The sequence below is a fragment of the Falco rusticolus genome, chromosome 2, assembly GCF_015220075.1.
Source record: "Falco rusticolus isolate bFalRus1 chromosome 2, bFalRus1.pri, whole genome shotgun sequence".
NCBI classification, from domain to species: domain Eukaryota; kingdom Metazoa; phylum Chordata; class Aves; order Falconiformes; family Falconidae; genus Falco; species Falco rusticolus.
In genome coordinates, this window is record NC_051188.1 from 113,576,694 (window position 1) to 113,590,506 (window position 13,813).

The 13,813-nt window shown below is 49.1% G+C and overlaps 1 protein-coding gene across 2 annotated transcripts in view; it reads right to left on the reverse strand.

Annotated features, from left to right (window-relative positions):
• IGSF3 (immunoglobulin superfamily member 3) overlaps window positions 1-6,992 on the reverse strand; it is a 71,623-nt gene extending 64,631 nt beyond the window's left edge. For both annotated transcript variants that reach the window (XM_037378030.1, XM_037378029.1), the window contains exon 1: window positions 6,604-6,992. In XM_037378030.1, the coding sequence (XP_037233927.1) occupies window positions 6,604-6,979 (376 nt within the window). In that variant the 5' untranslated portion in view covers window positions 6,980-6,992. The remainder of the gene's footprint in view (window positions 1-6,603) is intronic.
• Window positions 6,993-13,813: the final 6,821 nt, after the last annotated feature.

Here is a 13,813-nt window from a genome sequence, read left to right on the forward strand (position 1 = left end):
ACCTAGGAGAAGGTATTTGATTTTTAAATATATATTTTTTTTTTAATGTCAGCTGAAGGATAATTTGAAAGTGAAGGACATTTTACTCCTCTGGGGAGCTAATTACTGCAACAAGCACGGTCCAAACAGGCAAAGATGAATGTAACTCACGAAGCAGGAATTTCAACACCGCCAGTCCTAGAACTCACTTTGGTTAACTGACAGCTTGGCCAAATAAAGCATACACATCCTTCACAGAGGTAGCAAAGCTGCTGAGATAGCCTCAGAGTGATTAGAACATCGGTGCTTAGGATCTCAAAATCCTACCTTCATACACCAGAGCAGAGAAAGAAACTCCTGCATTCTCTACAGAAATAAGAAACCTATGAAATACAAAAAATGTGCCAGAAAAAAGAATTTGGGGATGTACAACAGGTCCTTGCTGTTCTCACCTGGTTGAGATCACCAACGTTATGCCATTATTTAGCACTGACATCACCACATTTTACACCTTCCCTTAAACACCCTCCTGCCAAAATGCTGCCTAACAGTGGTTCCTGCTGCACAGCAGCCAAGCAGTTCATCATGGAATCACAGGACAATTCAGGGTGGAAGGAACCTCGGGGATCTGTAGCTGAAATACAGGGTCAAGCAGGGACCCTGCAAGGTCAGACCAGGCTGCTCAGAGCTTGATCCTGTTGGGTATTGAAGCCTCCCAGAGATGGAGCCTGTGCAACTTCGCAGGGCAGCACGGATTTCTCATTTCCATTTTTGCCTGCTGTTGCTCATCTACAAAAAGCCTGGCATACCCAGGACACGAGCTGCTTGCCCACATACAGTGACACAGTTTCCCCTGCCTCTCAGGAGAAAGAGGTAGCCCAGAAAGAAGAGCCCCCAAAGACTTCTATCAAAACTGGTAGATCCTTGTCTGCAATATTGCCATCTCTCTTCACCAACTCCCTCAAGCAAAGCCACCTTCAGCCCAGCTGATGGCTGGAACAAACCTGCAGCTACCGAGGTCTACGTGCTCCACGTGAGCAGAAATGACTGCTCTCATCCTGAGACCCCCAAGTTCCCAGAAACAGATGATGCTCTCCCAAACATGGCAAACCTGTGACGTGACTTTCTTCCTCTGCTCTGCACACAGACAGATCACGTATGGGAGCACCTGATGAAGGAAAGGAGAAGCTGCTGGCAGCAAGCAGCAGCAGGTGGTATGGGCCAATAAAAGTTCATTTTGTTCTTTCTTGTCTGCTACATGCCCTTTAGCTCTCCACAGAGATTTTTAGTTGCAAGTGCAACAAGAGAGGCCTGTTTTCTTCTCTTGAACGCTTGTTCTGAGACACACACAGCTCCTTCCCTTCCAGTGCAAAGTGTCTAGTCCGCATAAATCTTTCTTCTACCTCCTGGGCCACCAAAGCCTCCCAGATACATCCTCCAGCTACCCCTCCCATCTCAGCCACAGGCTTGCAGCTAGCCACGTAGTTACCTGCCATAGTTGAAGGCCACAGAGGACCCCTACAAGACACACTCCTAATGTCATGGTCGACATACCCGTGGGCAGAGTTCTGGGCTGTAGAGAGCTGCAAGTGACTCAGGCAGCTCAGCATTTGGAGATGAGTCCCCCACCAAGCTCAGAGGCAGCCAGCACTGACCTCCGGCAGAGTGGCAGCTGGTGCTTCAGCCCACCAGTGTCCTTGTCCACCATCACTCCCAAGCCAGGCACGATGCTGAAACTTTGCCACAATGGGGCTGCCAGCCAAAAAGAAAAACACCCTCAGCCCCTGCAAGCTGTCACAGCTAGGCAGGACCCAGGGGAACAGGGCAGAGGATCAAGGCACCGACCTACCCAGGCAAGGTGAGGCCAGTAAGAAATAGCAGAAAGCAGAAGCGTGGCAGGGCTGAGAGGGTGGACAGGGGAGCCACTGAATAGCACCTGCTTGTGTGAATCCTCTCTGCCCCCCTTTCACCTAAGCCTGGCAGGAAAGAGACACCAGTGACCATCACTGCAGGCACTACCAGCTCCACAGCAGCTCCTACCTGCACTGAGACAACCCTGTGAGTGCTGCTGGTTTCTCAAGTCTGCACCAAAACTGCTCCTTCCCACTCTGTGGTACCACAGTGGAGGCTGTGCTCTCTCCCTCCATCCAAACCCCTTTAATTTTTTTGCTCTAACTTGTTTAGGACTGATGCTGTACAGCTGCTTCCCCAAAAATAAAAGAGTGCAAGAGCTGCCACTCCTCAAGTGCTTTGAAACCTTTTCTCCTGCTCTGACACTACCTGTTTTAAGAAAAACCTCAAAGCTTGATTTCTTCTCTCAAATGACTTACTCTGAAAAAGAGCTCCACAGTTTTGGGAGCACAGATAAAAAAACCACTGACATAAAAGTCTGAAGCTTCTGAAGAGGTTAGAACTGGGCCTCTTCGATGCTATCTTAAGTAAGGGTACAGACACGCAAACGACTCCTTGCAGAGATATAGTGGAGTACAAATTTGCAGTGACTCATGCACTCTGAAGTAACTGCCATGTGCTCACTTCTACCCTACAGCAAAACACAAGTTTGTTTACCCATCAACATAAGAAGAGAAGCACAAACCAGCATCTCAGATTGCACAGCACCCCTGCAGCTTCATCACCTAAATTACTGCACAGAAACCTCCTCTTCTGCCCGTATTTCAAGAGTTATTAAGACAAGGGATAATTCCACTGACAGCCTGGAAAATACTGCTGTCCTGCCACTGCTGATGCTATGTTACTGGGATGCTGTCTTCTTTCACCTGCAAATTCTTTGCTGTCCTTAACTTCTTCAAAAAGCGAAGGAGCAGCCCATGTACTTCTCGCAGCCAGCAACAAGCAGGCCAGGACACTGATCCAGCTGCCAGTCAGGTGTGTGTGGGGTCCTCAGATCCCCATTTAATCAATCCAGTTCTTTAAGTCCCCTCTTCAGTATGCTCAAGTGTCTTCCCAATTCAACCACAAAGCCAAAATTTTCATCAGTTGCCTAGAAGCCCTGTGGGGGAACTTTCCCAAAGCAGCCAAGCCTTTAACCACTACTGGAAGAATTAGTTTCACTCAACATCAGCTGCCCAGCCCAAGTCTAACATCTAGGCTCCCTCTTTACCCAACTTAGAGAAGGACGCACTTAAAGATGGATTGCTCTCCAGATTTGTCCCTTTCTGTCCTCTGATGGCAGATAGTGCCTGAACATCTTAGGCAACATGCCTGGTGTTAGTGGGAAACCACTTGTGCGATCTTCTAAAAACCTCTTCTCCCAACCCTGAGCAAAAGAGCACGAACTAGCCTCAACAATTTTTGTGTCAGCCTCAGGGAACTGAGCTCCAAAGGCAAACAACAGAGTTGCACACTTTGAACATGGGCTAATCCTTTCTCATAAATCAATTACAAGGCCACGGTTCCACAACATCCTGAAGAGTTGCACCCATCTTGTTTTTCTGCCACCTCCCTCAGCACCTGCAACTCAAGACTGAGAAGTTAAATTCTTCCCCCTAACGCATCTCTACAGCCCAGGTGTAACTTCCCCTTCCCAATGAAGTAGCTCAGGAGGAGATGAGAAGAGGGGCAGCACGATACAGACAGACTCATATTTGAAGCAACTGAAGGAAACTGAAGACCAGTGAAAAAGGTTAAGCCTTGATACACATTTCCCCAATGCAGAAGGCCCTTGAACCACACTACTGGCCTTATTCCTAGCTTCAGTGAGATTAGTGCTTGTGCTGCATCCTTCAGTTCAGATAACAGTCCCACACAAAGTGCCTGAGGAGCACTTCTTACTCCAGGCCATCAGAGACATCACGTTCTCAGACTTGGTACTACTCGATCTTGGGCAAGATCTTGAAGAAAACGTAATGTTCAGCAGAGACAGAAAAATGGCAGAGGGACAATCAACCATCCTTGCTCTTCATGAGGTGGATAGAAGTGGATTTTCAAGCCCAACCAGCACATCTTTGAACCTGACAAGACCACATTTGAGCAGCTGCAGAGCTGTGCTCAGATGGCAGGAGCAAAGACATATCCCAGCTGCTCTGCTGCAAGCTGAGACATCCCAGTGCAGACACCAGTGTCCCATGCAGCTCCCCCATCACAGGGCCATATCGCCTGGGTGAAAAGGGGAGAAACTCTTGCTTCAGCTCTTCCCTCAAACCACAGGACACAACAATCCGAAGCTCCCAGAGCAGCAAGTCTAAAATCAACACTGCTTCAAACCCATCCATTTCACACATAAACAGAGAGAATAGAGATGCTAACAAACCTGTCTCCCTCCAGGCTTTTCTGCTGCCAAACAAGAGCCACTCAATCTAATGAGTCAATTAAAAATTCATAACTGGATGAAAGAGAAAAAAAGTTTGGTTCTGTTTCTGAGAAAATGAGAACAATAACTCTCATTTGGCTCCCGTGTACCTCTTCTTGCATAGTCTGCTGCAACAAAGCCTGCCTGAAAACCCATGACCTGTAGCTTACAGCTAAAATGAGAGGGGGAAAAAACGAGAGGAGCCCATTTTCCTGGCAGGACTTCAGGGTCCGATGGGGCTGAAGTCAGCACCAGCTCATGTGAATGGGAGCCAGAGAGGAGGCCCACTGTAAGGGCTTGTGGTCTGCAGGTCATTACAGGGGGCACTCTGGAAAAATTCAGGTTCGGTCAGTTTGGTAGAACCACAGAAAACACCTACGCAGATACACACATTTAAAATGCAAGTGACCCTAAGCCGCTTCTGAAATGACTTTTCAGAAATGAATTAAGCTAAACCAAATTAGGGCCCCAAATTCTGAGCGCAAGCATCCATGAAGGGACATAATGTGATTTAACTAATCCACTAAAAGTTACTTTAGATCAATTTTCTTCAGCATCCCCGACAGAAGCAAGCCCCGAAGCCAATGTCCTCAAAGCATGATTCACGGGTGTCTTCAAAGCACTATACATGGGTGTCTGCCGAGTCCCACATCTTACCTGCCTTATAGCTGTGGCAAGGGTAGGACAGAGCAAGAGCACACTAAACCCAGCAAGCCCTGGGCTGGCCACTGGAAGCAGCTGCTGAGCTATGGTTAAAACCAGTAGGGCACTGGCTCCCCAGCCCCCAGGGAGAGCAACGGAGGAGCTTCCCACTGCCCAGCCATCAGGCACGCTGGCTACGCTCGCCCGCATCCCGGTCCGAGTGCACCCACACCAGCAGCCAATGCAGGTACTCTCACCTGCTCTAGCGGCTCTCCTGTAAGGATCCCAGCTCCTTACTGGGATCTTCCACCGCCACAACCCCACCACGCCCCCAGGCACTTGTTTTTCACCACGTGTTGGTTTTCAGTGGGCTTTGCTCCCTGAGATGACTTTACAGCAGCAGCACTGACTCAGTCTTGTTTAAACTAAAGGGGGAACCACAAACCTGGACACCTGAAGCAAATCACAGAACTACACCAAAAAAAAAAAAAAAATCAAAAAAAAATAATCAATCAAACCTGAAAAGAGTATTCAGACATCCTGACTGCTCATGGACATCAGCTGGAAAGGTGGCACCTAAATAAGCACCTGCATCCAGGCTGTGGGGCTTCACCTGGGAGAGTGGCTGGGCTGGCATCTCAGAAGGGAAGGAGTCAAGGTGCACACAAACTGGAGGCAAGAAGCACAACCCAAAAAAGGAGGGCTACTGTGATTTAAACGTACACCTCCTCTCTTTTCACAACAGGTTCCTTGTGTCAACACTGGCCTGCACTGGCAACACCCTAACTGGCTAGCACGTCTGGATGATGCCAAAGTGTTTTCCAAACCAGAGACCTGTAGGCTCATGAATGTCTCCTAAGGAAAGCAAGCTTGCTGTCAGTGGGCTTCAATCTGCTTAAGGGGTATCTCTGATGCAGAGAAGTTCTTTTAGGAGTCCTTCACCCAAAGAGTTTGATGGAAGCTATTTCACTGCTGTTAGAGTTAAGAGACTTCAATCCTATTTTGAGATACAGAAAACAAGCTGAAGCTTGAAAAGGTCAAATCAGCTAGCCAGACGTGTGCCACGGAAATACCCCAGATTTTAAAGAACCTGGTTTTGGTTTTTCTAAAACAGACCAAAAAAAACCTCCAACACCAAAAAACTCCCCCCCCCCCCCCTTTCATCTGCAGCTCTATTTGATCAGTGTGCTGGTTCCAGGACACATTCAGCAGCACTACCCTCTGTTAAGACCCTGAAAACAACCGTCTCTCCTGTTCGCTTCACGTGCTACTTGTTATGGCTCCACTATTTTGCCACCTTTGGCACACAGCTCTCTCTGCAGCTTGTGTCATCTGCAGCAGCCTCCCTACCCCACTCTTGCTGTGCAAATCAGCTCCGCACCCCTCTTGCTTTCAGCCATGGCTTCAAACATTCTTCTCCCTGGCTATGCTGCCTGGTGCCAATACTTTGTAAGGGCCTTATTAGCAGACAAAGCTTGGTATCTCCTATGTCTCTACACGGTGATTTCCCGCAATTCATACCACCGTGTCGCCTGCTCTCTACTCCTATTCTCCCTAACCCGACAGCTTATGTGGACTACATTGGACATGGGGGGAGGTGTGTGTGTGTGTGATGTGTTGTGCAACACGCTGGCACCCTGTTGCCCCAGCCAGGCGTTAGCAGGACAGCTTACCCACGAGGTTCATCTTGGCGCTGTAACTCCCAAAGTACCTCTCGTCGGTGTTGGGCGTGTGGCACTCATACTCCCCAGCATCCCGGTCCTGCAGCTCGGTGATGTGCAGCAGGACGGCGTCCCCCTGCACCCGCTCCACGTAGATCCCCCGGCTGTGCACACGCTGGGTGTAAATGGCGTAGGGGAAGGAGGGGTCGATGGTGCTGACGATCTGCACCTCCCGCTCAGGGGCCGAGGGCAGGTAGATGGACCACTGGAAGTTCTGCTCTGTCGGGCCCTGGTAGCCGCTCACCTTGCACCACAGCGTGACGTGAGACCCCTCCGTGCGGTAAAGGGGTCCTTCCTGCACCGCCACTTGCCGCTGGGCCAAGGCCATGCCTGCAGGAGGAGAGAAGTCCAGTGTTACTTCCCGACAGGCAGCCTCCATGCCTCCCCCCAGATGTACCCATCCCACCCCTTCCCACAGCCGTGCTCGGCAAGGCAAGCCCTCACACCCCATTTTAAAGTCTGGCACAGCACCCCCTCAGCCACGTTGCAGGTTTTTTTGCTGGCTTAAGGGAAATGTCTGTTAAAACACCCCGTGAAAGAACCAGTGTTGAGGTAACAGAAAACCTTTCTTCGGTAACAGGAAGAATCCAGGCACAAAAATGTACCGCATCGCATGGCAACAAACCAGAGAGTCAAGCTGACAAGAGCTTCGTTTTCAGTACTACTCCTATTTTCCAACCCTATCACTAGGGTCTTCAAACCCTACCTACTATCCCTGGTTGGGCAGCAACTCCCTCTTCTCCCGGCATAGCCCAGTCGGGAATATTTTGCACCAGGAGACAGACCCACCTGCAATCCAGGATGCTCCACATGCAATCCAGGATGCTATGCTCCCTCTCCGTTGGCTTCCAGGCCACCCAACTGCAACACCGTAAGCACCTGCCTTCCATCAGCAAACCCGCCGGAGACTCCAGCTACCACAAAATCCCTTTTTTTTCCCCCCAAACCCAGCACACCTTCTCCAGTCTGTTTCGCTTGTAAAGGCATGCGGGGAAATACCACGTTTCCGGCACTGCGTTCCCAAGTCTACTTGGAAGGAGTATATTCAGTACGTAACAAAACCAATTAAAGTTAAGGGAGGGAGCGGGCACGTTACACTAAGACTTACCGCTCCTGGCTGCTGGAAATCAAGACCCAGTACAACACGTTGTACACACACAGACTCGTGTGGCACAGAACAAAGACAATCCCAGAGCACGGCGACTGCGATCCTGCTGTATTTTTTACACCGATTATGGATGGCTGGCCCTTGGGCTCATGGCACATTACCAGCACAGCCCTCCAGGGGCCAGATAAATTACAGCTATCTATCTTGTTTGTTGCTACATCAAAGGCTCGAGGTCTGGAGACCACGGTGGGTGTTCATCGGTTATTGAGTTACCAGCAGCATGCGCGAATGGCGAGGCCAATCACCCTGGCTTCCGTGACTGCTTGCTTGCCATCATAAAACAGCAATAAGCCGATTTAAAGCGGGTCCTGCATAATCACATTTGCAAATTTCATCCTCTCTGTGTATGTGTGTGTGTGTGCGCGCACCTTGGGGTTTTTCCCCCCTCCTCTCTAATTTTTGACAACGTTCAAGTCCAGAGAAGAATTTAACCTTTCAAAAAACTAGCAGCTTGCGGGTGGAAGAGGTAGCCCAGCATCTGGGGATTACTGAGTCAATCCTGCCCTCTGGACATGGATGTCCAGATAGGAAGTTTTTCTCCACAGCCAGCCTGGACCGGAGCCAGGAGAGATGGTTCTTACCAGCTTAAAACAAATTGTGAAAAATGGGTTCAGCACATCCATCAGGCCGTGCAGCTGAACAGATGGAGTGCAATTCAAACTATTAACTTGGGCTCAGCTTGCTGCTGCTCCAAATTATGTTTCTTTTTACTCTTTATGAAATAATGTGATTTAAGGGGAGGACAGGGAAAGCTAGCGTGTTCAAAAGGAACAGGGAGAGGAACAACAGAGGCAACACTCCCCCCACTGTTTGCTGTACCAATCTCTTCATCCTGAGGAAAGATACCGCTAGAGACAACTAACACATCTAAGGTGCAGACAGCCTCTTCTCTCACCCCTTAAAGGCCAAAGGCCAAAGCAAATACTACAGCCTTTAAAGTGAACTGGTTTTACAGCAGCAAGAAGGGCAAGATCTTTATTGCACACCTAAAGACAGCCCATAATACAATTTTTGTATGCACATGTAGCCTTGCTACAGCATACAGATAGCCTGCACGCAATGGCACAATTAAAGTTGTGCCACAAGGCAAACATGCAATGGTAGGAATTAAAAGTTGCACACACAACACTTGTTCAGGTATTTCTCAGCTGAGTGCATGACCTTGTTTTGCAGGCTTTTAATGCACTGCTGGTTTTTCTACATAGGAATTCTTTTAAGGAGTTTTCCATCTGTCCTGTTGAAATACATCATTTTATCAGAGACACATATTGGCCCTTCCACAGCTCGCTGGTGAGATCACGACCTCAGGGACCCACAGCGCTGATCTCTGTGCCCTGATGCACACAGCCTTTTGGTAGATGTCAAATCCTATCACACTCATGGCCAGCACTAACGTGGGCTTCCTTCTTCCCTTGTCGGCAGTTTTTGGGACCTTGCCTGTAAACCTACAACCTGGAGTCCCGCTCCAGGTTCGGAAAAGACCCACTTTCTACATCCCATCCCTCCTCTCATATTCCCTCTTGCCCTGGACCGCCACACCTTCCTGATCCAGGCAAAAATGAGAAAGGTAAGAGCCAAAGAGCTCTTTGTTTCTCCTTTCTAGCTCCAGGAGCCCAAACAGCTGAGGGACCAAGAACCTAATGTAGAAAAAGCCCTACCCAGCTCCAGCACGGAAGGAAGACAAAACAGTCAGGGTTTTGCTACAACCTGCAGCAAGTTACTGCTTGTTGGTTGCATGGGGTGGATGTCCAGGGGGGGCAGGGAACAGTACAGCCGCAGTGGTCTTCCCCCTGCCTGGCCACACACTCCTACTCTGACACAGATGGGCACAAATGCTCTTCACCACTTAAAAAAAACCAAACCAAACCAAAACAACCACGCAGCAGAAGCAGAGATACTTCTCCATTAAAAGATTTTAACTGAGGAAGGAAAGGAGAAAAACAAGCAGCCTAAGACAGACATTCCCCGCTACAAGGGTTTTTTTCCTCAAACAGTTAACTTTTTACACGGTGAAGGGCGTTTGGCAGTTTTCAAGCTCTGGGAATTGCTATCCACAGACATGCAGTATCAAGAACAGATCTGCACTTCATAGCAAGCAAGTGTTCTGATTAACAAAAATAATGTGCCTGAGATGCCATTTCAAACTCTTATCTTGCCTTCTCGAAGTGAGAGAAGAGCTCACTGGAGGAGAGCTGTATGCTCCACACCTCCCCTAGGACGCCCAGGAGACAGTTATGGTGGCATTTGGCTGGTATTGCACTGGCACAGCTGGCTTTTAATTGCAAATCCAATATAATTTACTGACAATGCAAGGGCTGATACAGAGGAGGTAGTGAGCCAAGAGCTACGTTAAAATTAATAAGAAATGATAGGTTTGTGCATCTGTTTTTTTCCAAAAGGCAGCAAATCCCCCGCAGTAAGGAGGAAGCATTCCCTGATCACTTACAGATGAGAACTTGAGGACTACTGTCAGCAGCCTTTTGAGCAAAGAGCAAGCCAAACAACAGCCAGGCAGCTCTCCACACTTCCGCTGGCTTACCCATCTCCCAGGTCCTATCTGGGAGGCAGGAAGCGCGTGGGGAAAAGAGGAGGCAGCAGCAGCAAGATGGGATGGTGCAGCTGGGCCCTTAAGACTCAAGGCCATGCACCAAAGGCACTGTGCAGGACCCAGGTACCCGCAGATGCCTGGTCCCTGTACCCCCCCTACATCTGCCCACCCAGGAAATTTCAGGGCCATGGCAAACATCACATGAAGCAGCTTTGAAACACAGGTGAAAGGCAAGGGGGAAATGCAACGTCAGTCACCCAGCCATTCGCGTCTCCCTTGGCACACCACAGCCAGGACTTCAATGCCTCTCCATTCAACCTACAGGCAAGGAAGGATGTCAAGCATCCCTGCCAGCCAGGCATCTCTCCCAGGAGTTCCATAGCTCAGCTTCCAAGTACACTTCATCTTTGCAAAATCTGCACACTCCCAACAATGTCAGCTGAGTGCAGCAAGATCTGACTTTTCTACCAGGAGACGTTCAGAGCTCAGGTTTTCCAGACACGTGTGGTCATTTCAGGTGCCGGATTTGAAACACTTCGAAGATGCCCCATTTCAGGAAGTGCTGAACACCTACTCTTTGGGAAAGAGATGGACCTTCGAGTCTCTTTCAGAAGAACAGGTGTGCAAAATCGTATCTGAGAATATTGATTCAAGGCTTATCCCAAGGGATAGGTGAGCGTAATGGAAGAAAGGATGGCTCTGCACCCAGCAACTCTGCTACAGTACTGACACACCAAAATAAATAAAAATTAGAGACAGAAGGACAAGAAACCTCTTGCAAACACTCTCCCCATCTCTGAGTGTGTGTTATGCCTGCACCACACCCAAAGGCACCACAGCAAGTTGCATCAAGTAATCTCAGATATCAATAATCACTGCCAGTAGACCTTTAATCTAAAAGAGAAACTTGAGCTCTTAGGAGTATTATCGTGGGTCTCTAATCATTAGAGAGCAATTTAAAAAGAAGTCTTTCTATTTTTCCATATCTTCCAGAAGCGTAGGGCTGACAGTGCTGAACACCAAATGGATTACATAGCTTGAGGGGCTGTTTCTGCTCCTGCAGCTTTACAGCAGTTTTCCTTCCCTCAGAAGCTCTAAAGCAGTATTTGTCAATAACTGACAATACTAATCCTAAATTTCCTTTAAAAAATACTTTGTGCCCTTGACTACAGTTATTAGACTGAAAACACTTCCAGAGAGATCCCTCTACAGAGATCCCTCTCCCTGTCCCTTGCGCAAATACACAGCACACAATCCAGGTTTTTCTTTTTGTTGCTACTGTTTGTTCCATTTATAGGTGCCTCTGAGAATGTGTCAGAGAAGAACAACAATGATGACAAGCACTACGGAATGGCTTCTGTGTAAGAAATAACGGAGCAGGGAAGGACTCTGGCCTGGAAAAAAGATGGCTTTAAGAGGAGCTAGTAAAGGCCTATACTGATATGCATGCCATGGAGACAATGGTCAAGAATCAACAGTTTACCATTTAAAAACCAAGAGCCATCAATCAAAACTGGTCAGAACCAGGTTTATAAAAAGTGAGGCAGTTCTTGCAGCTGCACACAGCAGACCCGGGGATGTCCTTGCTGAACGATGCTGTGGATATGGGAAATTGAAATGTGAGTGGGACAAGTACTTGAAAGAGGACTACTAAATAGATAGACCATATCAGGTTCGGGAGGCTCCGAAATTTCATAGCTGTCTGCCTACAGCTTTCTGAGATGTGATACTGAGCAAGGTGGTGGAACCTTAGTCTGAACTGGTACAGCTGTCCTCATGCATCTTCGCAACCTGTCATTGCAGGCTATACTCTTCAGCCACAAGGTCACATCTGGTCTGCACACTACGCATTGGCTACGCTGCAGCAGAAGCTAAAAAAGGCACCGTTGCGGCTTTTTCTCTAGAAGCACGGCCATCTCTAGAAGCATGGCCACGATGTGAATGTGGCCAACTGAACTGGTTCCCTCAAAATACCCTCAGAACTGAAGCGGGAGCCTGCGCCTGCGTGCAGGGAAGGGAAAGGGAATGTACATAAATCCTATTTGGCTATGACAAACGAGCATCTGCAGCAGACCACAGGACCTGGCAGAAAGTCCCCAGTAATGAAGACAATTCAGACACAAGTGCTAAAGAGCAGTTATGCTAAAGCGTCTACTTCCTAGCTTGAGAGATGCTCTGGGCACACACAACCCAAGAGCAGGTGCAGGCGCCAAATGCATCACAGGCTGCGGCAACTGCTGCCCTCCAGCAGGTCTGGGGCTTGCTCAGGCAAGAGCAGCGCAGGAGCCCAGGCTCCCCACCCGGCTGGCCCTTGCTCTTCAAGACACCGCAAGGCTTGCGGTGAGGCAGGTGCCAGCACAGTCTTCCTCCGGCTGTGCTCAGCGCCTTCAGCCCTGGAGCAGGGCCATAGAGGCAGCAGGCATACCTGCACCCCACTCCAACTGCGGGGTGAGGAAAGGATGCTGCGCCCACAACAAGGGAACAGTATTTTCATCCAGTTCAAGGGCTCTGTTGCTTGATTAGCTGATGCTGTTAATTTGTTCCTTCCCTTCTGCCTCCCATACACTCGCAACCCACCACCACCAAGGATGGCAGCACTGCGGGGCGATGCCACCACCTGCAGCTCACGGGCAGCAGGCCACGGGGAACAGCAGGGCAGGCAGAAGCAGCCTTTGAGCTGCAGCAGTTCGTGCATTGGCTGTGTTCACAAAGTAACAGGGCACATATGGTTAATTGTGGCCCAGCAAGCAGGGCTCCCCTGCAGCCTGCTCCTCCTCAGTGTTTCCATTCCTCTACCCCAACACAGGAGCATCATGCCCTGCACAGGTCTTTGCTTCCAGCGAGTTGCTCAGGGACAGTTAACATCCTCCAAGCTCATGTTCCATCTTAATTCAGCTTAATTTTTCAGTCTCCCCTAGGCATGATGCTTCCCAAAGGATGGCCCTTCCTCTCTCCCTTCTGTCCCCTGGGGAGCATACAGGCATCTCTTGCCAAGACCAGCCCCTTACTTAGCCCTGTTGTGGAATCCAGAGAAAAAAAGCAGGGATTGATATCCACAAAACAGTGCTGTATTTCAAGAAGGCTCTTCCAAGCCCACCGTTGTCCAACCACTAAGAACACTTCCCCAGGCAGCTGTCTTACTTTTCATCGGCCGAAGACGAATGTAATCCCTATGGGAGACTGCCCCAACAGACAAGACCAAACAGAAACAATCTTCTAGCAACATGCACCTGCTATCCCGTGAACTCTCTTGTTAACGCACACAAATAAAAACTAGGTTTGAGCTTAATTTTTGCATAAATGAGTCACAGCAGGGACAATCTCTGTACACTGCAACCTGCTGCCAGATGGAAAAAAACAATGCTATCAGAAGAAAACATGTGGTACCACCACCCCCCACCACCACCCCCCTTATTACTGTAAAGCCTCATTCTGGGAAAATACAG